General features: G+C 42.5%; 1 protein-coding gene across 8 annotated transcripts in view; it reads left to right on the top strand.

Annotated features, from left to right (window-relative positions):
- The window catches only part of galnt10 (UDP-N-acetyl-alpha-D-galactosamine:polypeptide N-acetylgalactosaminyltransferase 10 (GalNAc-T10)), a 36,549-nt gene that overhangs the window by 2,084 nt on the left and 9,312 nt on the right, over positions 1-25,153 (top strand). For 5 of the 8 annotated variants that reach the window (XM_081718650.1, XM_081718647.1, XM_081718652.1 and 2 more), the window contains exons 2-8: positions 3,356-3,551; positions 4,909-5,008; positions 7,636-7,774; positions 10,169-10,335; positions 22,646-22,831; positions 22,910-23,093; positions 24,806-24,923. In XM_081718650.1, the coding sequence (XP_081574776.1) occupies positions 3,356-3,551; positions 4,909-5,008; positions 7,636-7,774; positions 10,169-10,335; positions 22,646-22,831; positions 22,910-23,093; positions 24,806-24,923 (1,090 nt within the window). The remainder of the gene's footprint in view (positions 1-3,355; positions 3,552-4,908; positions 5,009-7,635; positions 7,775-10,168; positions 10,336-22,645; positions 22,832-22,909; positions 23,094-24,805; positions 24,924-25,153) is intronic. The other 3 variants (XM_081718649.1, XM_081718651.1, XM_027026106.3) reach the window with 1 other exon arrangement.

Below are 25,153 nucleotides of genomic sequence, written 5' to 3'. Positions count from 1 at the left end.
AAGCTGTGCAACGTTTCTTGTGGCGTTACAAAAGCTTAACTATATGCAGATTAGCATATCCAGTTCAGTGCAGTCACTGGCTGCATAACTGGAATTTGCATATTCATTAGAAAGAGTTTACAGCTACATCTGTTTGAGTTTATAATAAGATAGGCTTTAGGATGGTGACATTTCCTATCTTACATTTCGTGTATTTTTGGTTGACTGTGCCACGCCAGATTGAGCAAACACTCGTAACTTCACCAAATTTTAAGACATGACCCACATAAACCACTTGTTAGTGTAAGAGCACTTGCTGATGAGGAGTGCAGATTAGCATATTTGATACCCAAACATTTCCTTATAAGTCTCGAGGCCCTGAAACGTTGTCTGGAATTCATAAAAATCCATTCTAAGGGTAAAAATAGCAACTTTAGTATCAACCATACATCATTCCTTTAAAGACATAAAGAAATTTAATTGAAGCCTAATTTGTCCTTTACTGATTAGGCTACAGGCCTTCATTAAGTTTGTTTTCTATATTCACACTCCTGTTTCTTTAAGATAACAAAATAGATACAATTCATTAGTCCATAAAATATTCCTTCATTGGGAAACAATTCACTTGTAAGCACATTTTAAGAAAGAAATGCTTCATACAAATGGCTCCTGCAAGATACAGATTGATTCCTACATTTTATAGTTAACTAATTGTAAAGGTCAAAAAGTTCAAAATTGGTTTATTATAGATTTGTGTGGGTTTAATCAGATGATTGTCTGAGCTGGAAGCTACAGAAACATGTTAGTGAGACTGCAGATTGTTGTGGATATGCTGTCAGTCTGAAGACCCAGCTATGGCCCCCAGCTGTGGTGGGTGTGCATGTGTGTTTAAGGCTAGGGACACACCAAACTGACAGCGAAGAACAAACCTGTGAGTGAGTGATGATCTTCTGTCATCTCACTGTGTCCTGTTGTCGTCTGTGTGTATTTACTCTCTAACACTCCAAACACTACAGCTGATGAACAACATGCACATACATTCTGAACCTACATGCTGCACAAGAGAAAATGGCTCCAAAAGAATCCTCTGCTTCCTGAAGTGCATCGAGTTCTGAATGACTCCCACTTCTACTTCCTTCCTTCCTTTAAATTGCACATGGTAGCATTAAGGTAATGACAAATGTTCAGGCTCTTCTGTAGATGGTTAGAACATCACTGTTTCCCATGTCACCTGTTAGCCTTGCACACTGCCTTGGCAGATCAAGCCACAATGCCACAAGAAACCCTTATACCAGCTGCCCACACTGATTCAACAATCAGCCAAACCCGCTCTGACGAGATCCAACTAGAGCCAGCCATGCAGAACACTCCACACATGGAAACTCCACACACTGACACCTTCCAGCGGCCTGATCCCACCCGACAGCCGATAGCTTGGTCGGTGTCCTAGCCTTAGAGTACTGTGTGTCTGGTCAGTGTGTCCCTAACCTTAGAGTGCTGTGCTCTGCCAGTTTTCTCCAAGACAGTCAGTGTCAGTAATGGTCTTTTAATATATTTAAATGTAATGTGTAATTAAAGACACAAAGAACATGCATCACGACTCTTCTCTGTCCTGGCAGCCAGGAGGTGGAATGAACCTCCACTGGCTGTTCGTACAGCTGAGTCACTAGCTGTCTTCAAACGAAGACTGAAGACCCACCTCTTCACTGAGTCACTAAGCACTTAAATATGCCCTTAAAAAAAACTTTGTGTCTTTTCCACTCTAGCCAGATAAATATTCTTGACATTGATCTATCTATGCTCATATATGTATCTGACAGACACTGAAAAGCACTTCCATAAGTTGCTCTGGACAAGGGTATTTACCAAATGCTGTAAATAGTGAAATGCTTTTTCCAGTCATGTCTTATTCTTAAACTAAAGAAAAAGGCTTTGGCCTCCTCTGCCCCTTTCCAAAGACCCTGATCACTGGTGTGTATTCCAACAATTCCGATGGATCTGCCCACTTCCTACTGGTAGCCCGTGCTTTAGCATTGCCGACTGGTGTGTTCATACATAACATTAAAAACATCTTCTGTTTTGGATTGTTACAAAACAGACACTGGGTGTCGTTTGTATGCTAATTTGCCAGCAACTTTATTATTTGACATGTTTTGCTGTTTGAAAATGAGACTAACCAGATACAGATGTCCTCAGAATTATCTTACTCTTCGTGTGATGGGGTTAGAGTTCATATTGAATGAATATTTGAATATATATATATATATATATATATATATATATATATATATATATATATATATATATATATATATAACCTTTTTTTGGAAAAATATATTTATTAATTAATTTATTTTATTTTAATTAGAAAAAAAAAATTCCTCTGTCTCTCTTCCACCTCATAACCTATGTCCAACAGCACAGGTACAGTAAGCTGCACTTCTCAGTGAGGTTGGTGGAGTTGGTAGAACACAGACCTGCTGTCTCGTGACCCTCTGTCACCAAATTGCTTTCATACCTGTAGGATGTCTGTGTTGTGAAGCCATCACCCAGTATCTGTTTCTCATTTGCATTCCTGGGTCTTCCCCTTCTAATGACTGTCAGTAAAAATGTTGAGATGTGTGCAGGATTCAAGTAGAATAAGATAGTGCACCTGCTGTCTGCAATTTCCTTGCAGGAGGTGAAATTCCCCCCCCAACATCTCCACATAACCACACCACAGGCACACCCCCACACCAGTTCAACACCCACACACCCACACCCACACCAGCTCCCAGCACAAAGATACCAGTGTCCAACACTCCCACATGCACTCCCAAACCAGCTCCCTTCACCCCACATGAGTGATGAGGTTCTAATGCACTTTTGGATCAGTGTGTTTTGTATTCGAGTGTGGACTCTGATCAGTCGGATATAAAACAGTACAAGCTGGAACTCTGGCAGTGTGAGCACCTCATTGCCTCATGTAATCTAATAGAAGATTAGACAGGGGAAAACCAGCAGAAAATGAGGATGTTTGTAATCTGAAAATCCTCCCAGTAATGGGCTTCCAGATGCAAATCTGGTCTCACCCCTGGGACAGCTTATTTTATTAGGCTGCTGTCAAGACTGAATCAGTGTGGGAGTGTGTTGGTATGGAGCTGTATCCAGTGAGGTCACACTTTGCTAACAGCATTATAAGTGCCCTGTCATCACTTGTTGGATTATGCAGTCAGTTGAACATTCACTTCAGCTTCATCAAACGTCTGATTTGCATTGAGCCGCATGTTTAGCAGTCGGTGTTTCTGCACAGCTGTTATAGTACGCGTCACACTGTAAACTACTGCCAGGCTTCCTTTTTTTCTGCTTACTCTGTATTTACCATCTTTCTTCTCAGTTTCTTCTCCTGGAGATTCAGTGTGACTGTAAGAGCAGCTTGGTGGCTGGGTCCTGACTGCTGTGTAGCCCCTGAAACTCCATCCTGGCCCTCAAATGCAAATGTGGTCCACGTTTTGTCAGTCACTGAGGAATTACTTCAGCTGATTGGCCAGCGTGACCTCACACCTGATGCCTGGGTAAAGGCAAGCTGTAAGGTCAGCAGAAGCTGAGAAACAAACAGCCTCTTTTTCACTCTAGGGCCGAGCAGATACGATGGCAGTGTCAGTTTCCAGAGGAAGCTGGGATATGTGAAGAGAAGTGTTTCATAGCCTTGTACTGAGCAATTACAGTAAAACTGAAAATCTTAATCTTAAGTGTAGTGCTGGAAATCAGTACCAGGCATCAGGGTCTCATCGTAATTTTGTCCCTAAACAGCTCCAGTTCCTGCATGTGTCTGACCAGGTGGATAATTTGGAGTTATTTTAGTGCTTCTTTTTATGTGTGAAAAATATGACAGGACATATTTAAAATATTTGTGTAGAGCCAATCAGTGAATCCCTACATCATTAAAACATCCCACCTGTGGTTCTGCGGTCCCGGGAGTGGGTTTGCGGTCCCAAGCGTGAGTCTGCAGCTCTGAGCGTGGCGCACAAGCATTCCTTTCATGTATTAATGTGACTGGAGCATTTACTGTCTGTACTCAGAACCATTCAGCCCTACAGTGGAGGAGAGACTAATAGTGGAGATCAGGGGTCTAGTTTTCTGTTGATTTTCATATAGAGGTGTAGAATAAAATCACATTCATTCAGCACTCAGATCCAAACGCTAAGCACAGTAATGTTTAAGTGGGAGAGACCATTAATTGAGCTTGTTTAAAGTTAATGAATCATTCAGCCACACACTTCCCTCATTTGCTATGCTTTTAACCTGATTTAAGCTTGAATACCAATTCATTGCTCTTTCATGGAAAAAGACACTCTGCGTTAAAATGTTCAGAGCTGCAGTGTATCCTTCACATGCACCAAAAATTTCTGAATGTCAACTTTTAATATTTGACAGGGCTGCAGCTGTAAACTGCAGTCTTTCACATGGAGGAAAATCCAAAAAAAAAAACACAGGTCAAAAACTTTAACATTTTTTTACTATATTTAAGATCTCACATCTTTCCTTGCCCTCAAACTGATCTTTGTCATTAGATATACAAACAACCTCTGATCACAGAAACCCCTCCAGACTACAACAGGCCAGCTTTTGTAAGCAGGCAAGATATTGGCATATATTAGTTAGAAATATTTATTTCTGATTTTTCCTGGAAATGCATCATTGCAACATTCTACAATAGCATGACATTTCTTTTCTTGAACTTTTGTTTCACAATTTGCAATTATACACACAGGTCATGATACCAAAACTCCATCATCCTACCACAGTTTATACGTTTTGCTTTACCACTTCTCCAAACTTGAGAGCTGAATTGTAGTGTGTTATGATACCAGACACAGGCTGGGGAACAGTATGAAGAAAGTGTTTTGCTCTGTGTTTAAATACACCCTGTGTTTTTGTGTGTGTTAGAAAATGAACGTAAGGCCCAGGCCTCCAGTAGTTCGGGATGGTCAGCAGAGGAAAGACTGGCATGACTATGAGGCCATCAGGCGAGATGCAGCCCGGACAGGTGTGTACTCAAGACACAGCACACGGGTCTCAGTAGGCGTGTACCCACGACACAGCACAGGGGTCTTAATAGGCGTGTATTCACAACACAGCACAGGGGTCTCAATAGGCGTGTATTCACGACACAGCACAGGGGTCTCAATAGGCGTGTATTCACGACACAGCACACGGGTCTCAGTAGGCGTGTACCCACGACACAGCACACGGGTCTCAATAGGCGTGTATTCACGACACAGCACAGGGGTCTTAATAGGCGTGTACCCACGACACAGCACACGGGTCTCAGAAGGCGTGTACCCACGACACAGCACAGGGGTCTCAGTAGGCGTGTACTCTCCTCACAGCACATGGGTCTCAGTAGGCATGCACTCTCCTCACAGCACACGGGTCTCAGAAGGCGTGTACCCACGACACAGCACACGGGTCTCAGGAGGCGTGTACTCTCCTCACAGCACACGGGTCTCAGGAGGCGTGCACTCTCCTCACAGCACACGGGTCTCAGGAGGCGTGCACTGTCCTCACAGCACACGGGTCTCAGGAGGCGTGCACTCTCCTCACAGCACACGGGTCTCAGGAGGCGTGCACTCTCCTCACAGCACACGGGTCTCAGGAGGCGTGCACTCTCCTCACAGCACACGGGTCTCAGGAGGCGTGCACTCTCCTCACAGCACACGGGTCTCAGGAGGCGTGCACTCTCCTCACAGCACACGGGTCTCAGGAGGCGTGCACTCTCCTCACAGCACACGGGTCTCAGGAGGCGTGCACTCTCCTCACAGCACACGGGTCTCAGGAGGCGTGCACTCTCCTCACAGCACACGGGTCTCAGGAGGCGTGCACTCTCCTCACAGCACACGGGTCTCAGGAGGCGTGCACTCTCCTCACAGCACACGGGTCTCAGTACATTTAAATTTACAGCATGTTAAGGGTCTTGCTCAGTGGTGGAACTTGAACTGGCAACCTTCTGATTACTGCAGTAGGTGTGTACACACATCATGGAATATTAAGCTGTTTGATTAAGATGTTAAGATAGGGTCTTTCACTTTACCTAAATGATCTATTCTCTGTAGTGTTGGGCTCAGTTGTTGTTACATAGGCTTAACTCAAAAAGCACTTTTCACTGCACTGCTTTCACCTTGTTTGGTGTGTTTCGCTCGAAGCAACGAAATCTTAGTCTATCTGCTGAAATCTGAAAGACCCAGCACAGACCATCCAGGCTTATTCAGGAGTGATGGGGCAGAGTAAGGGAAACCTGTACTAGTAGGGATACTGTGAATCACAAGTAATACACATATACATTGTACATTGTGTATATAATCATAATATACATATATTGTACATACATTGTTAATATATTTTGTACATACATAGAATATATATATTTATCTTGCATATATATATTTTTCTCTATACACCGCTGTTTTCTTTTCCTCAGTTTGGACAGAGCACTCTCCACCATTTCACTGCGAGTTATACTGTGTATGACTATGTATGTGATGAATAAACCGAACTTGAAGTAAAACATGTCTGCTTAAAATGGTCTGGACGAAGTCCACTGTAATGGTGAAGTTGACATGTTCTTGTTCTGAAAACACTTGTTTATTATATAAATCTGATCTTTTGTTCTGATCTTTGATTATAGTTAGAATATGTAGAATTATCCAAACATCTCTTGGGAAGCAAATGTGACTGTAGTGAGCAGGGTTTTACTGATCATTTTCAAGGTGGCAATAAGATGCACTGTCCAGCAAAGGCTTAGGGACACTTATGCTTTTTTTTTTTTTTTTAACATTTTGAAGTTTAAAAAGATGTTTTCTTTGTCAAGTTGTAATTACCTGACATTATTAAATTGTAATCATGTTTATTTTGAGGATAGCTATCACACATGCATACAATTGTAAATGTTTGTGATTATAACTAAAAACAATTACACTATATGTTCATTTAAAAAAGCCCTCTCCCTTAGCAGGTGTAACCCTGGTGCAGTTTACGCATATGAAGAGTTTTTCAGGCCTTCCTGGGAGATCCCCAAAAAGATTCTGACAATAGAATACTGTCAAGACATTTAGACAAAGCCTGCTCTATATACCCAAGAAGACGATTGGATGAACATGAAGCAGGCTGTCTCGAAATGTAAAGTATTACTAAAAATGCTCTACAGGTATATTTTCTTATTTTATTGTAAAGTAGCCAGAAAGAAAAGAAGCAAGGTGTCTCCAAACTTTTGACAAGCAGCACACATCCCACCACCTGCGTTAATTACCACTCAGTCTGGGTTTTGAGGCAGCTCTCCTGGAGAGGGTTCTGGGAGAGTTCTGCCGGGGACAGCTGAGGAAGATTGCACGGAGCTTCAGCATGGAGGGATGTTCCTCCAAACTCCAGCGGTCCGGCTGTCCAGCTCGAACAGGTGGAGACCCTGTCAGCTGCCTCCACAAGCCCAGGATACAGCGGGGAGCTGGTACAGATGCTACAAGCATCTTCTGTTTGCTGAGAAGATGCTAAGGGTCTTTGCACCTTCATACCAAGTGCAGAGCAGTCCAATACATTAATCACTGTTCACTAACTGGAATCTGTGTGCTGTTGGTTCTGGTACCAGTGATGTGTTCTATTTGTATGCTGATCTGACTGAAGGTAATGGTGAACAGGGCAAATCTTTCCCACTGACGGACGCGGACCGCGTTGACCAGGCCTACAGGGAGAACGGCTTCAACATTTACGTTAGCAACAGAATTTCCCTCAACCGCTCACTGCCCGATATCAGACACCCAAAGTAAGCAAAGCTTTGTTCTTCTTAGCTTTTAAACTTTGAGTTCTGTCTTTATTAACCTTTATGTTTAAAACCAAATGTTGCTCTTTAGTTTAGTGTGCCAGTGACTAGGCATACAAAAAACATTTACATTTACCAATGCTGAAATGAAGTACAGGCCAGCTAAAGACCAAGCACGGTGCAGACCTGCCAGACGCGGCGGGGCACGGTGCCTCGGTTCTCCAGGTCCTCCCAGGCTCTGCATGAGCTGTTCTCTCATCAGTGATGTGACTGACTGCTCTCCAGCCCACATTCCTTTCTCATTCATGAATTTGGGTTACAGTTAACTATAACCATAACCAAATAATCTGGATACCACACAACAGATGAATTTGTGAATAGGCACTGTGTTAATGGAATGGCTTGATCAAAAAACAAATTTGCCTGATTTTCTGGTTCCTGTAGTTGAGGTTGATGTAATATGACCTATATATTCTGAATTGAGGCATATATTTTCTGTTATTTACTAGATGAATTATAAACTCAGAACCTGCACTGGTTGGTCTGTGTTAAATGGGGAAGGATTCTTCTGTACTGGTTTAACGTTTTTTTCGGAGGGTAGTGAAATCACATTGTTGTAGGAACCATCAGGTCCTTCACTTGTGTACTGGAGCACCAAACATCCTTCTGTCAGTCTCGCATTTAAATGATTTTACAGCTTCCTCTATATTAGTTAGGACAACTTTTCTCAATGAACTCAAATTCAACATTGGGTTGTTTTGTATATCTATGAAGTGCACAGGGAACACTGGATAAATTCCAAATTGTCTTTGCAGTCAAGAATATCTCATGAAATGAGACTAATGGCCTCTGTGTGGCCTCTGAGATGTGTTTCTGGGTCCCAGTCATCCTCATGTCTGGTGCTATCACCTCCCCTGTTACGATGATGAACAGAAATGTGAGGACCAATATTCTTAAATTTGCTTTAAATTCACAGCTTCACAGGTCCTTAAACAAACTCCCTGTTTGCATGAGCCACTGTCACCGCAACCTGTCAAATGGAAGGTGCAGTTTAGTCATAACCTCAACCCTACGTATCAAACAGAAGGTGCAGTTTACATGCTGGTGCAGCCATCTGCTGTGTGCAAAAGTTTGGATAAAGAAAGTCAAAAGGAGACTGAGATTTAATAAGTACATTCTTAACTAATCATATTATTCAGCTCAATCATAAGGACAGCTGCGCTAAGTGAAGTACTCCACAGCATGGCCGCAATACACGCGAGAGGACTCCACAGCACGGCTGCGTTACATGCAGCCTCCAGTTAAACAGACTGTTGATCTATATCATAATGGAAGAAACTATAACTCTAGTAATTATCTTCATCTGTTTCTGTGCAGTATGATTTTGATCATCAGTGACATTATTCCATGACCTACTGATCCTGCCACATATCAGCCTGATCATTGTTTTCTCTGTTACCAGCTGGGTTTTAGTTTGGGCATTTTCATGCTGGAATAATTATGGAATTATTTGTCTTTGCTGAATTTAAGTGCTAAGTGTGGACGTTATCCTCATGGTTCTTATCCTGATGACTTTATTTTCACCAGCCCCTCGTTGAGTTGGATCTCCTATGTTGTTGTGCCAGCTCTCTCAGCTGTGCATGGTGCGTGGGGTTCAGAATAACTGGCTCAGATGCAGCAGGGTTGCTAGACTTAGCGGTCTTTGCTAAACGCTCCCAATATACTGTAGCGACAGGCTCTGCACACCCACGAAAAGGTTTGCAAGCTTAATAAGCAGTCCAGGGACCGAAACACATTTTCCTGAGATAAATTAATCCAGTCTTTCCTCGAAAGGTTTCCTCACTGTCTTCGAGTGTCTTTGAGCTTTGTAGAAGGTCAGGGAGTGTTTACAGTGAGAAATGATGAGCCCAGAACTCCTGCTCTGGTCCGCTTCACTGATGTTCAAACATACGTTACATTCAGAGTGTTGGTGGGAGGGTAGGTGTTATGATTTAAGGTTAGTTCTCTTTCCAGCAGGCCTGTTTAGGGCTCGGGGCTCTAATAGACATCATCCTGTATAACGATGTCTAATTTAATATTGTCACACGCTTTATTGGAGTGTAGTTTATAAATGGAAAAGATAGTGAAAGTTGCAGTTTTGCGAATTTTCACCTAATGTTTAATTATTCTCCAGTGCTATTTGACTGATGGGAGCGGTCATTATGCGTACGGATTGTATTCAAGTCAGCGAATCATATGAATGAAACCTAATTAGATTGGTACATTGTGCGGGAATCATAGCTGCTGTAATAGACACAGCATGATTCCTTTATGTGAATGTCTCATTGTATAATTCTTTGTGAGATCCAGGATGGAGCTAGTTGTTGTTTTATGGAATTTGTTTGTATTTGTGTGCAGCTGTAAGCTGAAGCTGTATGTGGAGAAGCTGCCCAACACGAGCGTCATCATTCCTTTTCATAATGAGGGTTGGAGTTCCCTGCTGAGAACTGTGCACAGTGTGCTCAACCGCTCTCCACCCCAGCTCATCGCCGAGGTCATCCTCGTGGACGACTTCAGTGACAGAGGTACCAGCAACACACACCTGCGCGCAGACATGCACGCACACACATGCGCGAGTGTGCACGCGCACACACACACTCTTATGCACACACACACACACACACACACACACACACACACACACACACACATACGCACGCGCGCGCAAACACCCAGACACACAGGGACACACACGGCAAGCTGCCAGTCCTGCAGTATAATTATACAGATATGCACTCTTGCTCAAAGTGCCTGATATGTGTGGGTACTACGCTATGGTGTTATATCTGTGATGGTGTTATATCTGTGATGACCGTGTTTCCTCTACAGGAGAATATGGTCAAATCTGCTTATCAAATTAAAATGATAATATAAAAATACACAGATTATTACTATACATACCCACATATATGTGTGATTTTAGGAGGCTACTTAGCAACAGGTACTACAAGGAAAACACACACACACACGCACACCCAGAGACACTGACTGCTCCCTCAAGGCGTGAATGACTCATTTGTTTATGTGAGCATCTCCTGGCTGCACAGGGCTGTCTGGTGCTCGTATGTTAACAAGGCTCTGCTCTTCTCCGTCCTCATCTGCCACATCTCCACCTGCTGTTGAACGATTACACCAGCCGAAGCCTTGGAGTTTGTCTGAGTTAGTTGGCTTGTTTGCTTTACGTGGTAGGTGAGTTAAAGCATGCAGGGAATGTCAGACTACAGCTCAGACTGAACTGTCTCAATTCTGCTGGGTTAATCAGGGCACATCACATCACTGTCCCACTCTGAATTTGTAATTAGTCTTCAAGTCTTTGAATAAGTGTACAAGAGAGTTACAGGGCTGCTGCACAGTGACCCAAACCCTAATTCAGCATGAGAATGCAAAGCCAAAATACCTGTATGGTTTCAGCAGTCAGACATGAACATAGTCCATATGAGTGTAGGGTAGAATGTAATAACCAGTGAGTGCAGTGGTCACCCACTGCCCTGAGTTTCATTAATATAATAGAAGTGTCATCTACATGTAAGCTGAGACTGTTCTGGGTGAGCTAATGACGATGATGCAGGATGGAAATAAAAATGACCTTTACCAATCTAAACTCACACTTTCCAAAACAGTTAATCTAACCATGTATGGGTGGCAGTTACAAAGGCAGGACAATATAATGATATGCATCATTATCAGGATATAAAACTGAGTCTTGTTGCTGATATTGGGTGTTGTGACATCACAGTGTAGTGGGAGGAGCGGTGTCACGTTGACTGGGGCTGAGTTAGCCTGTTTCACCCTCTGGCCCGCCTGCCTCTAGATGAGCTAATAACCAACACTGATCATCTTGAGCTTCTGTGGTCAGATTTTAAAATGTTATGGAGAAAAGGCTTTCTCTCTAAAGTTAGGGTTAGGGTTTCTTCACAGAGTTTGCTTTGTGTTCAATAGTCTGCTTTTGAAATGCCATTGTTGACTGAATACCATTCCTAAATTTATTCAGTTACATATTCCTATAAAATACATAAAAAGAGAATACATTTAGAATGCATTTTGAAAAAGTCACATGTGGAACAGCATTGCGGTATTGTCCTTTATCAGTATTGGACTTTTTCACTACTGTGATGACTTTTTATGTAATAGTTCTGGATGGTGACTTTAACTATTCTTACCATGGAATAACCAAATTATTAAACCACCAGTTCGAGCTGCCTGGTTGGACTGCAGCATCTTTTCATTTGAAAGCTTTCTTCTGTCTGTTGATGTCACTAACCCTTTACATGGGCCATGCATGATACTAACATTAGTTATTAGCTAACTAACAACTGTGCTTAGCAACTGTGTTCCAATTACTTTCTATTGAATTACTTTTCTATTGGGAGTGTTGAATATTGCGTTTTCAAAACCTCACAGACTGAATACAGGCGCTCAACTCTGGGTTTAGCGGTATTATCCATCCCTAAGTATTATAACAATCCTACGTACTGTGTACTGGCTACTCCTAGGCTGTGTGAGCGTGCACAGATTAGCATATGAGTGGTTTTGAAGGAGTCAGATTTTATTGATATAGCAGTGCAGCTCTGACTGTATGACACTCTGTAAGAGCCCTTGGCGGTGCAGATGTGCGTGGGCGCTCGGCCCGACCCAAACCCCTCGTTACGGCGCTGTAGCGGGAATGACCTCATCGCACTGAATGGCTTTAGTGTGGAGTCCTACTGAACCAGCACATTAGCGCTCTAATGTGCTGGACGTGGGCAGCTGTGTCAAGCTCCAGGGAAAGAGAAAGACCTCAAGGTCACAAGATCAGAAGTGCACATGATCATTGAAGAGTAGCCAGGGCAGAAGACCTTTAGCTAATCTGAACATACTGGCTTTTCTTCTGCATGACAGAAAATATGTCTGGGACCAAAGATGGATCCCTGCCTGTGTTTTAGGGCTATTCGTCAACTGTTTTGCTATTTGTGTCCAAATTGTAAAGTTCTAGAGTGATTTTCAACACACTACAATTACTCAAATTACAGTCGTAATATCTAGTGAACACCACACGTCACAACAGCATACTTCATAGCGTGAGTTGTATGACTGACTAACGATGCGTTGTGGGTCTTGTTACTAAGCAACAGCCTGTCAAATGTTAGCAGTTAACTTTTGCTTACTTATTGCTTACTGTTCATCTGTTGTCCATGAACCAAACTAGCCTGGAGGAGCCATCTCAAACAAGCAGGAACGTGGCTACGTCTATATATTTCTCATTATCAGTAAGGGCATTACCTTCTTTCCTTTTTTAACAATGCATTTATTGAGTTTTCTGAAATTATATAAAATAAACCGCAACAAATAATCAAAGCAAGGAAGAAAAGGGAACCAACAAAAAAGTCCTCATTAAGGAGAGAAAAAAAGAGAAAAAGCATAACTATATAAGTAAAACAATACAAAGGGAGAATATAAAAGGTGGTAAAGGTCGGTCAGCCCACCGGGGAGATCGAGGGTGGATATAGTTTTCATATTTAAAAAAGGGTTCAAAACTTTATGGAAACTCTAAATGTACCATACATAATATAACTCTGTTTCACAACACCAAAGTCTTTCCTAATAAGATACGAGAGACAGGTGAAGAAGTGTAAACTAAAGTAGTGTGAATCCCCAAACCCCCCCAATGCACAATACCAAATTACACAAGTTGTACTCAGTCAGAATTGTAAGTTGCCTTGGATAAAAATGTCAGATAAATGACATTAAATGACAAACGTAAATGACGATTCAGTCGCAACTCAAGAACTTTTGGTGTTCTCATCACAAACAGGATAAGACTGGCTCAGTCATTAAACTGTGAGAAATCTTCATATATCTCAGTACATATTATCTGAATATGTGTGTACTTAATTCATTTAATTAATTAATTAATTCTCCATAACATTCGATTTAAGTGAACTCAAAGAAGTAAGCTGACAGTGCAGCAGTAATAACTCGACGTGTAGATTAACGACATGTAGATTAATGTAGGAACTGGAGGTGCTTGAGAGCAGGTACAGGCGACCTCTCCAGGTGCAGGACGACTGGCAGAAACCTGAAGGCTTAAATAACAGAACAAAAGAGGGCAAACAAGGACCAGGTGTGTGTAATGACTAATAAGTGGGAGATTGGGTGTGCACGTGAGAGGGCTTCTTCCTCCAGCAGGGTGCCCGGCATACTGTGACAATTAGTTGTTCTGTTGAGAGAATTTTATTTATATATTGCTTATTTTTAATCTAAAATGAATAGCTCTAGTAGATCATTCTGCACTGTAAATACACACCTAGGCAGGCATTTAGATACCTCTTGGTTTGTCACTTGAGCAGAGTAAAGCAAGCTGTCAAACCGATTGGCAGCTGTGGCCAGCGTGTTTTGTCTCATGTTGCTACTGAGCTCTCACTGACAGGATGGGCACTGCTTCCAAGGTCATCTAACTGCAAATCCTGCTGCCCTGCTGAAGGTGGGTGGAGCCTCTAGACAAGCAGACAAAGCTTATCAATATTTGCAAAGTATTAAGAACTCATAGACACTGAACAGGTTTGCTGTGCGCATGGCTGCGTACTGGTCCTTGTGCAGATGAGGGCGAGAGGACCAGGGAGGCTTTGCAGCAGAACGCAAAGGATTTATGCTTGTCATTGAAGTATGGAAGGTGAGAAATTTGAGCTTCTGATTGTCTGAGCATTTCATTAGGAGTTGCAGGTTCTGCAGGATGCTTTTTGCAGAACATTCTTGCCTACTTTTTCAAGGGTGAGGCATGCCGAGAGCCGTGTACAAACAAGCTGGGCTTTTCTCTGTACATCTCCACTTGTGATAAATACCACCTTTAGTGTGAAAGCTATAATTTTAGCACATTTTTTGCAAACTACTGAGAGTTGCATTTTCTCTTCAGTCTAAAAATCAGAAACAGCATTAAATATATCATCATACTCAAGCAGTACCAATTTTGCATATTTGAAATAATTACTCTGTGATTTTACGACACAAGCAGAAATGGCTCTTTAGCCCCTCAAAAATCAGAGGACCATCAACATTAGACTAATTTCAGCTTGTGTATGTTGAGCAGGGCCTTGGTACCTGCTCCCATGATGTAGCCTGAGAGGCCATTAGCATCATCTGTGCTCCTGCTCCCTTCATGGTGTTGGTGTCCCCTCCACCCGTTTACATACACCTTGCTGAAATCCTGCAGAATTGGGAACTGAAGGTCAGTTCCACAGCATGACTGCTCGGAGTGTCCCCTCCCACCAGACCTGTCCGATAACCTGTACTGTGGGGGCTTCGTTTATTCAGGTTGATGTTCCCTGACTCTCCCTCATAACGCCTCAGCACTCTACTTACCTCATTGCTCATTCTCTAGAAGGAACAGTGTCCGTGTGTGTGTGTATATGTGTGGGGGGTGCTTTTCTAGAAGGAACATTGGGGTGGGGGGGAGGGGTTGATTCTTTAGAAGGAACTGGGGGGGGGGGGGGGGTATTTCCAGGTTCTGGATTCTTGTGGGCCTCATGTATTGGGGCCTGCCACAGATGCACATGTTCTGTTGAGCAGAACGGGCTCTGCATTAATGACGATGACACTATCACTTTCCCAGCATATCCGCAGTGTTTGCACAGTCTCAGAGAGGAGGGCCAAGCACAAGGTTGAACACATCCATGATACATTCATAAGATGGAAGAAATTCATCAATTGACGGATGAACTTTGTTAAACCCTGAAACACTAAACTGCTAGAGCTGTTGTTGGTCAATGCACTGTGAATGATTTGTGGTTTTAACTTTTCAAAGTACCGTTCTGGCCACCTTTTTTAAATTTTAAGTTCATTTACTTGCAAACAGCAAGTTTATAGACACAAAATCTGTATTTTCCTTTGTTTAACTGTTTGATGATCACTTAAACCAGAGTTTTAAGATGGATTAGAACTGATATTGCCTCTAAGTTAAACAATTTTTTATCATTGTATAGTGTTTTTCATTATGTAGGGGGGCTTTAACAGGGAGGGCTTTGTATCACATTGCACTGATGGGTTTCAGCCTCTAGAATCAGTTTGTGTCTTTTTCAGTGTAGACCTCTGGATTCAATCTGTGCCTTTCTCAGTTTGAAGCTCTAGAATCCATCTCTGTATTTTCCCTGACAGCCTCTGGATTCTCCTTGTGAGTTGCAGGTATTAGTCAATACCCAGATGTGCCTGCCAGGTCTGTTAGCATAGAAATGCTTAGAGAAATGTCCATTAATTGTTGAAATTAGTCAAGTTTAGATGTGCCAGTGCTATTATGAATATTATGAATATGTTTTCTTAATGCCTTGTTTTTTATCATGTAGAATTTGAAGTTTTGAGTAGGTGAGTGGTACTATTTTTCCAGTGGAAGATTGATTTGATAGGTGGTACTCTATGGTAGCTTTCTGTTGTGACCTTCATGTTCCACTTGTGTATGTATCCGCTTAGCATTGCCTGTTCCTCTGCCCAGACTGCTCTGAGCCGCGTGTGTTACCTCAGTCCCGGCCTCTGGAAAGCCCTGCTGGGCATGATGTTGTTTAGCTGGTTCAGAATATCCCAGCTGTCCCCAGAGTGGAAATGTCGCAATTCCAGTTATTAGCTGGACTATTTATATCCTCACCTTCTAAATATGGAAGCCATATCTGACCAGTCAATCAGCCAGCCCTGCCAATGGCTGTTACCTTTAAATCCCTGCAGCAGGAAGACTGTATATACATGAGCGTGCATGCGCACACACACACACACACACACACACACACACACACACACAGAGGCGTGAGGAGGCTCAGACTGAAACGCACACATACACACAGAGGTGAAAACTGAAACTAACATGGGTCAATGTGCTTTTTACTTCTCAAAACTGCATATCCTCCCTGTTGGAGCACTCAGCCGTACAACACCACGTTTGTTGTGTGTGTGTGTGCTGTCTGTGCTGATGAGTCCTCTGTCAGTCAATAATATGGAAGGTTTAGAAAATTTTCACACATTTCTATCGCATATTTCTGTCTCTCACACATACATCTGTTCTGTATTTTTCTTATTTCTCTGGTGTGACTGACTTTGATCACAAGAGACTGCACAAGCACCTGGATAGCTTCCTGTGAGAGAAAGGGCCGGATCCTTCATATGTTGCAAAGGAGAATTCTGCAAGACCAGGTTAGATTAGAAACATGAGTTGAGAACGACAACTGGTTGTCCAAAGTTATGCCCAGGATATGGGCAGCTTCAGATGGTGACACCACCAGGGAGTTCTTGAAGGAAACTGTGAGGTCATGGTGAGGGTCATCCGAATTTAACTCAGTTCAAGTGCTGAGTCCCTCACATCATACCAAAGGCCAAGGCGAAACTACACCTGCAGTGAGTAATTACAGCTAACAAGCAACGAGGTTCAGACAAGAAGCCTTGAATTTGGGGCAAAATGTCGAATGCTGGTAACGGCTGTTAAGGAATGTTGGGAATAGGCTGTTAAGGAATGTTGGGAATAGGCTGTTGAGGAATGTTGGGAATAGGCTGTTGAGGAATGTTGGGAATAGGCTGTTGAGGAATGTTGGGAATTGGGTGGTGGGGAATGTTGGTAATAGACTGGTAGAATGCGCAGTAGTAAATAATGTTGTGTTCTTGGATGATCCTTCTGTTAGAGCCTGCGGCCCTGGCCATTATATCATAAAAACATACTGTACATTACATAATGCTGTACATTGTCATAAGTGCTCTTCATTTTACTGTATATTATCATATTATTTATTGTCATGAATACCATACATTACATCATAAATAATGTTCATACACACATTATAAATGCATACATCATAAATAAAGTCATACACACTACTGAACTCTGCCATGTGCATCCATGTAGTTTATGCATGTTTCCTGGGCACATCATACACCACCAAAGGCGTGCGAGTGTGCGCATGCGTGTGCGCGCGTGTGTTCATGCCGTCTCATGTTTGTGTGTGTGTGTGTGTGTGTGTGTGTTAGCTGAGCCAGGGGCCTATTTATGTGTTCATATCGCTATAATTTTTGTGTGTGTGTTTATATGTGCCAGGGGCCTGTGTGTCTCTGACAGCAAATGTACAGGAAGGTGGTTGAAGTTTTGTGATTGTATCCTAGCAACAGTTTTCTTCCAGCTTTGTGTTAGCTGAAAGCTTCTTGTAAAGGTTCTGTGTCAAGTCTTTGGAGCAGTTTTATTTCAAGTCCCTGCCAGACTGCATGGCAGAGTCATTAAGGAACAGACTACTACATCACCCTCTGAAACAGACTACTACATCACCCTCTGCGTCCTCTGCCAGTTAAGCTTTTATGCTTGAAATGAATCAGAGGTCTGCACTAGTGACTAGACATTCATGGTCTTGAAGGAAATCTTCTCCAAGACATAACACCTTCTCCTAGCATCCACCAGCACTCATAATGAGGAGATTTTCATAGAGCAAGACCCTCAGGAGCATATCCAGAGCTCAGGAGAAGCGCTTTCACTCTTAATCATACAAATTTTTACAGTTGCCATGACAGTGCTAGGCAACAGTAGAAACTTTGGGCCTCTTGATTGTGTAAGAGTTAAATGGAGATGGGAGAAGTGTGTGTGTGTGTGTGTGTGTGTGTGTGTGTGTGTGTGTGTGTGTGTGTGGTCTGGTCTGGTCTGGTCTGGTCTGGTGGCATACTTTTGTAAAGAGAGGTCTCCCTTCATTAGTCTGCTTCCCCATTTGAATGGAGATCAATCTTGTCCATGTTCCCATTTGAGTGGAGCTCAGTCCTGTCCATGTTATCATTTTACAAAACAATTAGTGAAATAGAGTAGTAGAACATACCTGGTTAAAAAACGAGTACTGATTTGCATCTCATTTAGTTACCTCAAAATGTTTCTTATAATAATTAGATAATCAAATTATATTTATTCACATAAATAATATAAAATGCCTTTTTTGTTAAAATACATTGATATATAGTATTAAATGTATTGATTCAGTGATTCAGTAATTGAATATTACAGCAATTAGGTATAACTGTACAACAGTAAACATATACCGCTAACATATCATAATTCTTTGTTTATCTATCGAGCAATGGACGATAAATGCATGCTGTTCAATTCTAAAATAATATCAGATATGTATGACTCTTAAGTGGGTATTTTAGATCACTAACCCTTGGTTAGAGCCTTTCCATTTAATCAAACAAACAGAGATGATCGTTATGGTGAATTTATTCCCTAGAGTGAAAAGTCGTCCACATTCTGTTGCTATGTTCCCACAGGGATATGAATCGCTCCTGCTATGTGCTTTATGGTGGATTTATTAAAATGCTTTTAACTTATTTCACAATATTTTTCACACACACACACACACACACACACACCAGCATGTGCCAGCCTCCTCCTACATTGTTATAGCCAGTATAACCCATATTTCTCATCTGTTAACATTTTACTAGCTGCTTTAATTTTTGAACAAGGATTTAAATGTAAACTGGAGGAATCATAAGATAGAAAAGTAAATATCAAATTTTTTAAAAGGTTACTGCGTTGCTGGCAGTACTTGAGCATAGATGCCTGGCTCTACCCACTGTTATCATCTTAGGTCTAGCTCTGACATGGGCCCTTTCACAAACAACCTTTGTGTGCTGCTCATTTTATTCCTGTTGCAAAATGGTTTGTTCGTTCCAAGGTGCTGAATGTGATTGGTCTGGTTCATTCTCAAGTCCTGAATGTGATTGGTCTCTTCCAGCGACCGGAAAGACTTAAATTGCATTTTAGGATAACTATGGTGATGTCATCCCCATGGTCGTCTCCCTTCCTGGTTTTAAATAAAGACTAATGTGATTGTGAAGCAGGCTGCCACTCATTATGCTGTTTAATGACCTCCCATTATAGAAAGCTGGATTAGATCATTTAATTTATTCAGGTGAACCATTGCAAAATGTGACATACTAATAATTTCCTTGTGTCTCCTCACAGAGTGGGGGTGCCTCAGTCAGTTGCAGCACACCCAAGGACACTGCTATCCTCTTAGGACCCTCTATAACCCTCTACAACCCCCTTATAACCCTCGTATAATCCTTGTATAAGCCTCTATAACCCTCGTATAACCCTCCTGTAGCTCTACTAAAACCCTCTTGACCCAAATCTTATTTGCATGAGTAATGCTTATTTCATACACACCAAGTTTCAATGACCAGAGGGCAATTAGAGTGGGATTAAAAATGTTTCACGGTAAGAGTGAGGTGGTGTTTCACCGTAAATTTAAGGTGGTGTTTTCAAAGATAATTGCAGGGATGTAGTGACAACCAAAACTGAAATGGATCAGGAAGTATCATTTCAGAAAGTTGTGCAAGTGTGTGTGACCTCAGAGGTCAGTTAGTGAAGAGAACAGGCAGGAGACTCTGCTTCTCCTTAGAAGGAACAGGCACAGCAATCTGTGCCCCATCACCTTCTTTCATGAACTGACACACTGGATGTGTTTCTCAGAGAATCTGCAGATTTCTGTTTGAAACTTGTTAATAGCCAGGTGATCTCTAATTGCATACACACACAGAGGAAGAGATTTGGACACAAATGCCAAGATCCCATCCATGAGAAGCTATGTTTGGCTGATACAGGGACTTTGATGGTATTCCATGGTGTTTAACAGTTATTTGGTGTTTGTTTAATGCATGGATTGTGGTGGTGTTTGTGTAAAGCAGGGATTGAGGTGGTGTTTGTGTAATCCAGGGTGTTTTTGTAATGCAGGGATTCAGGTGATACTGCACACAGATGGAAAATAACCACCAAGAGGTGTATAACTAACAACCAAAACAGTATTATGATTTTAGTCTTATGAATTTAATATTATTGGTTTGTCCTAGAAATAGAAGAGGATTGGTTTTCAAAAAGTAAAGAAACATCTCAGATCATTTTGACTCTTTTTTTTTTTTATCAGTGTAATTCAGGCTGGTGAAGAGACCCTCCATCATCTTCATGTTAATCCATTGTTCCCCGTTCCTTTAGAACTGGTTAACATTGGTTTAGTAATTATATTCAATTTAATATTGGTTGTTTAAAACATGCATGTAGTTTACACTTAACAAATTATCCTTCAGGGTTCATCCTGTGGTGGATGTATCTTGGTGTTGGTGGCTTTCCTCCTGTCCCTTTACAAACTCCATCCTTATTCATTTACATTTTACATTAAATATACAGCATTTATCTGACACTTACAAAGTGACTTGCGGTTATGACTGAACATTACTTGAGTAATTGAGGATTAAGGGTCTGCCTCAGGGGCCCAACAGTGGTAATCAGGCAGGGACTTGAACTGGAAACCTTCTGATTACTAGTCCAGGACCTTAACCACTGAGCTACCACAACCCATATTCAGGGTACACTGGCTTCCTTTTAAGTTCCTTGTCTACAGTCTTGCGTATAATGGTTTGGGTTTTGAAGTGATACAGCTCACCTAGAATATTTGACGATCTTTTCCTTATATTGCTTTTAAAATCCACAATAGTGATCCAGAGAGTACTAGGAATGGAAGCCCTGGATATGTTTTTAAATCCAAATTAGCTGTACAGTTGTTTAGACTGGGATGCAGTTTAGTCTATTAAATTGAGTCTCTTTAATTTATTTTACATTGAGCGATGGCATTATTACACCTACACTATGTCTGGTTCTATAGCTGAGACTATAACTGAAACATACTCATTTATTTAATAACAATGTATTCCAAAAATTAAACCAGGGGGTCACTGTTGTGTGCAGGTTCGGCAGCTAGGTGAGCTAATGAGGGTGGGAGAAGACACAGGGACCAGACACAGGCTCCACTATGTCCGTTTCTGCCTGTGCATCGCTGGTTGTGCCTGATCTGGGTTGTGGGGAAGGGGGCTAGTGTTTGTCCTCTGCGACTGTCCTCTGGGCTGGTGGATCCTGTATTGGGCTACTGTTATAACTCACGTCACCTCTTCCCATTAGTGGCAGCTGACCGTGATCAATCTCGCCGTCCTGCCTGGTGTACGTTTTAGAAGAATTCAGTCCCAAATTACCTGTATTTTATCTCCAGCTGTTGCTTATCTTGCTCTTCTTGTTCTCATTTCCTAGAGGATAAGAAATTGTGTATATCAGCTTTCCAGAAGACTGAACCTGTTATGAAGACACAAGGTGCCCGTGTAGTTCATAATGACAGCCATATGGAACAGGCTGTTTCGCTCTTGGTTCTGTATCTCACTCCACCAGTGTCTCAGTTGATTTGTAATTTATTTATTAATTCATTTCTGATTCATGTCACCCCATGGTCTGTTTTATATTACCCAAATGTTTGCATGCTGACTGAACTGCATTATTTTGGACCATTTCTGACTAGATGATTTTGTTAATCTTTCTATTTGGGGTTTAATTGTGTGCTCTATAGGCTCCTGTTATCTACTGGTGGTGAACATACATTTGTGGGCATCATGGCTGGAATTGTGAGGTGAACTGTGAGATCGGCACCAGCTGAGATTTCTTTAACAGCCAGGCAGGAGTCATAGTGTCTGTTGTCATGCCATCTGATTTTGTGTGTGTGTGTGTGTGTGTGAGAGATTCTTTTGTGGGCTGACATTAGCAGTGCTGTGAAGTAGTTGTGAAATGTCTGCTGTAGTGGAAATGAAAGTTAATATGGAGTTATATGTGGGAGCAGAGATGAGAAATCAGGGTGGGAGAGAGTTGGAGCACTGGGGTGTGTGTGGGTGTGTTGGGTATGGGCAGATGTGAAGATGGGGCATTTCTGTCTGACCTCACAGACGGCAGGAGACCAGCCCTGAGAGTGGCACTGTGAGGTCCAGTGTGCCAGAACACTGTGTGTGACACTGGCCCCTCTGCCCTCCTATCCCTTTCAGAGCACCTGAAGGCCTCTCTGGAGGACTACATGGTACGCATCCCCAAAGTACGCATCCTTCGCACCAAGAAGCGGGAGGGCTTGATCCGCACCAGGCTGCTGGGAGCGGCTGCTGCTAAGGGGGAGGTCATCACCTTCCTGGACTCTCACTGCGAGGCCAATGTGAACTGGCTGCCCCCACTGCTGGGTAAGACTCAGCCCAGTAAGCCTTAACTTTCTGTTCATTCTCAGTCCATACTGAATTGTTCTGCTCTGTCCCTTTCAGATCGTATTGCCCAGAACCGGAAGACGATTGTTTGCCCGATGATCGATGTGATTGATCATGACAACTTTGGCTACGAGACGCAAGCAGGCGATGCCATGCGGGGCGCATTTGACTGGGAGATGTACTACAAACGCATTCCAATCCCTCCTCAGCTGCAGAAGGAGGACCCCAGTGAACCATTTGAGTGAGCACTACACAACTGAAATAGTGATAGCGCAGCGAGTAACGAGTGCAGTACTGAGATCCTGCACATAGGTTCCAGTTCCAACAGAGCTATCAACAAAACAGCAGCAAGTTTAGTGTTAAGGGAAACTGTTACGAGTTTGACAGTGAAGGATTAAGAAATAGAAAATCGTTAAAGGGGAAAAAATTATCCCAAATTAACAAAGAAATTACAAAACATACATTTAAAGATATGAAGTAGTATTGAGAAAGCGTACTGTATAGTGATTTTACCAACTGTTAAAGGATGCATTTTTTTGTGTCTGTCTGCTTTTCCTCATGCTATCATGCATCCATTCTCTAATGCCAGTACTTATGCCCATAAGTGTGTTATGCAATGTGGATAAATCCAAAGTGCTTCACATAAACAATCATGCGGAGCATAAATGTAGCTAACTGCCAGTGAAGGGATTTGGAAATCGGGATAATAGAAAGGCCATGTTTACCACCAGCTACCTGGACATTTTAATTTCTGTATGTGGGGAAAGCCAGCATGCTTCAGGATGAGAGAAAGACAGAAGCTGAAAGAGAGAGAGTGCAGTATTGGCACAGTAGTGCTGTGTGAAGTAGTTCTGTGACGGTGCGGTAGTGGTGAGTGTTGTGACGATGCAGTAGTGTGTGGGTGTTCTGCCCTGTGGGCATGTGCAGTTTGTGGACGTTGTGCTATGTGGACGTGTGCAGTGTGTGCACACATTATGGGGTGGGGCGGAGCCACATGCTTATAGGCTCAGGGTGGAGGTGAGAGCTGGTCTGTGCAGTGGGAGGGGTCAGTGGTCATTGTCAGGGTCAATGATGGTTCAGCTTTGTGAGTTTATCAGAGCAGTTGCCATGGCACCTGGTGTGGGGAAGTTCTCTGCTTTTGGGAGGGGCAGTATTGTAAAATGGCACAGAACAGATGATGATGATGAAACTGAGACTCGCAGTTCTCCACATAGCTTCCTTATTCTACCATATTCAAACCCAGTGAGTGAGTGAGCGAGTGAGCGAGCGAGCTGTGCGAGCGTGCCTGCGCAATGTCTTGACTGAAAGTATGAAAAGGAAAATTGCCAGGAAAAGATACCTTTCCTAACCACTCTGTTGACCCTGACTATCCCACTCTGTTGGGGATAGTGTTGGGCGTTGAGCTGAGTGTTCTCTGTGTTGGGAATAGTGTTGTGTTGGGTGTTGAAATGGTGTTTATGGTGTTGGGATAGTGTTCGCAGTGTTGGGGATAGTGCTGGGTTAGTATTCTTGTTGGGGATAGTGTTTCGAGTTGTGCTGAGTGTTCTTGGTGTTGGGTGTTGTTAGTGCTCGTAGCTAAGTGCTGCGTTACCATGGTGGTGTAATTATATTTGCTCAGTTGTTGACTGTCAAGTATCACATAAATACCATTTTGCTTTTGTCTGCCTATCCTGCATGGGTTGGCCAGTCTGGGCTTTTGTGTTGTCTCCAAGGAGAAGGTGGTACTTCAAACTCTTCATCTAGAGCTTACTGAAACGGTTTTAGTGAATGTGGCTTTTCTTCTGCTGAACTGTCCTTGTAATTGCTGGCAAAGTGCTTGTTTTCAGCAGACCTCAACAGAGCTTGATGGATTCTCAAACCCTTGATTTGTTTTTATTTCACAGTGTGTTTTAGGCATTAACGGCATTGTGGCGTCACCTGATTTGACAGTCAGACTCTCATCCTCTATTTCAGGTCTCCTGTGATGGCAGGAGGGCTGTTTGCAGTGGACAGGAAGTGGTTTTGGGAACTTGGAGGATATGACATGGGACTGGAGATCTGGGGAGGTGAACAGTATGAGATTTCATTTAAGGTAAAGTCTAAGGTATTTAAGGTATGTGCACATAAAATCTAAGAGTTTGATCCGAACACACACATACTTGTATACACGACGTACAAATACACATACATATGTATACACACATAAATACAGGAAGCAGGGGTTTAGTGCTAGGTTGGGGGGGGGGGGGCGCAGGGTGTCTGTGTAGTCGGGGGGTCTCAGTGATGGTGTGAGTTTGTTAGAGCAGTTGCCATGGCAGCTGG

The sequence above is a fragment of the Electrophorus electricus genome, chromosome 8 (genome assembly GCF_041902795.1).
Source record: "Electrophorus electricus isolate QZ-2024a chromosome 8, ASM4190279v1, whole genome shotgun sequence".
Classification (NCBI taxonomy): domain Eukaryota; kingdom Metazoa; phylum Chordata; class Actinopteri; order Gymnotiformes; family Gymnotidae; genus Electrophorus; species Electrophorus electricus.
This window is presented reverse-complemented; position numbering and strand designations above follow the sequence as displayed.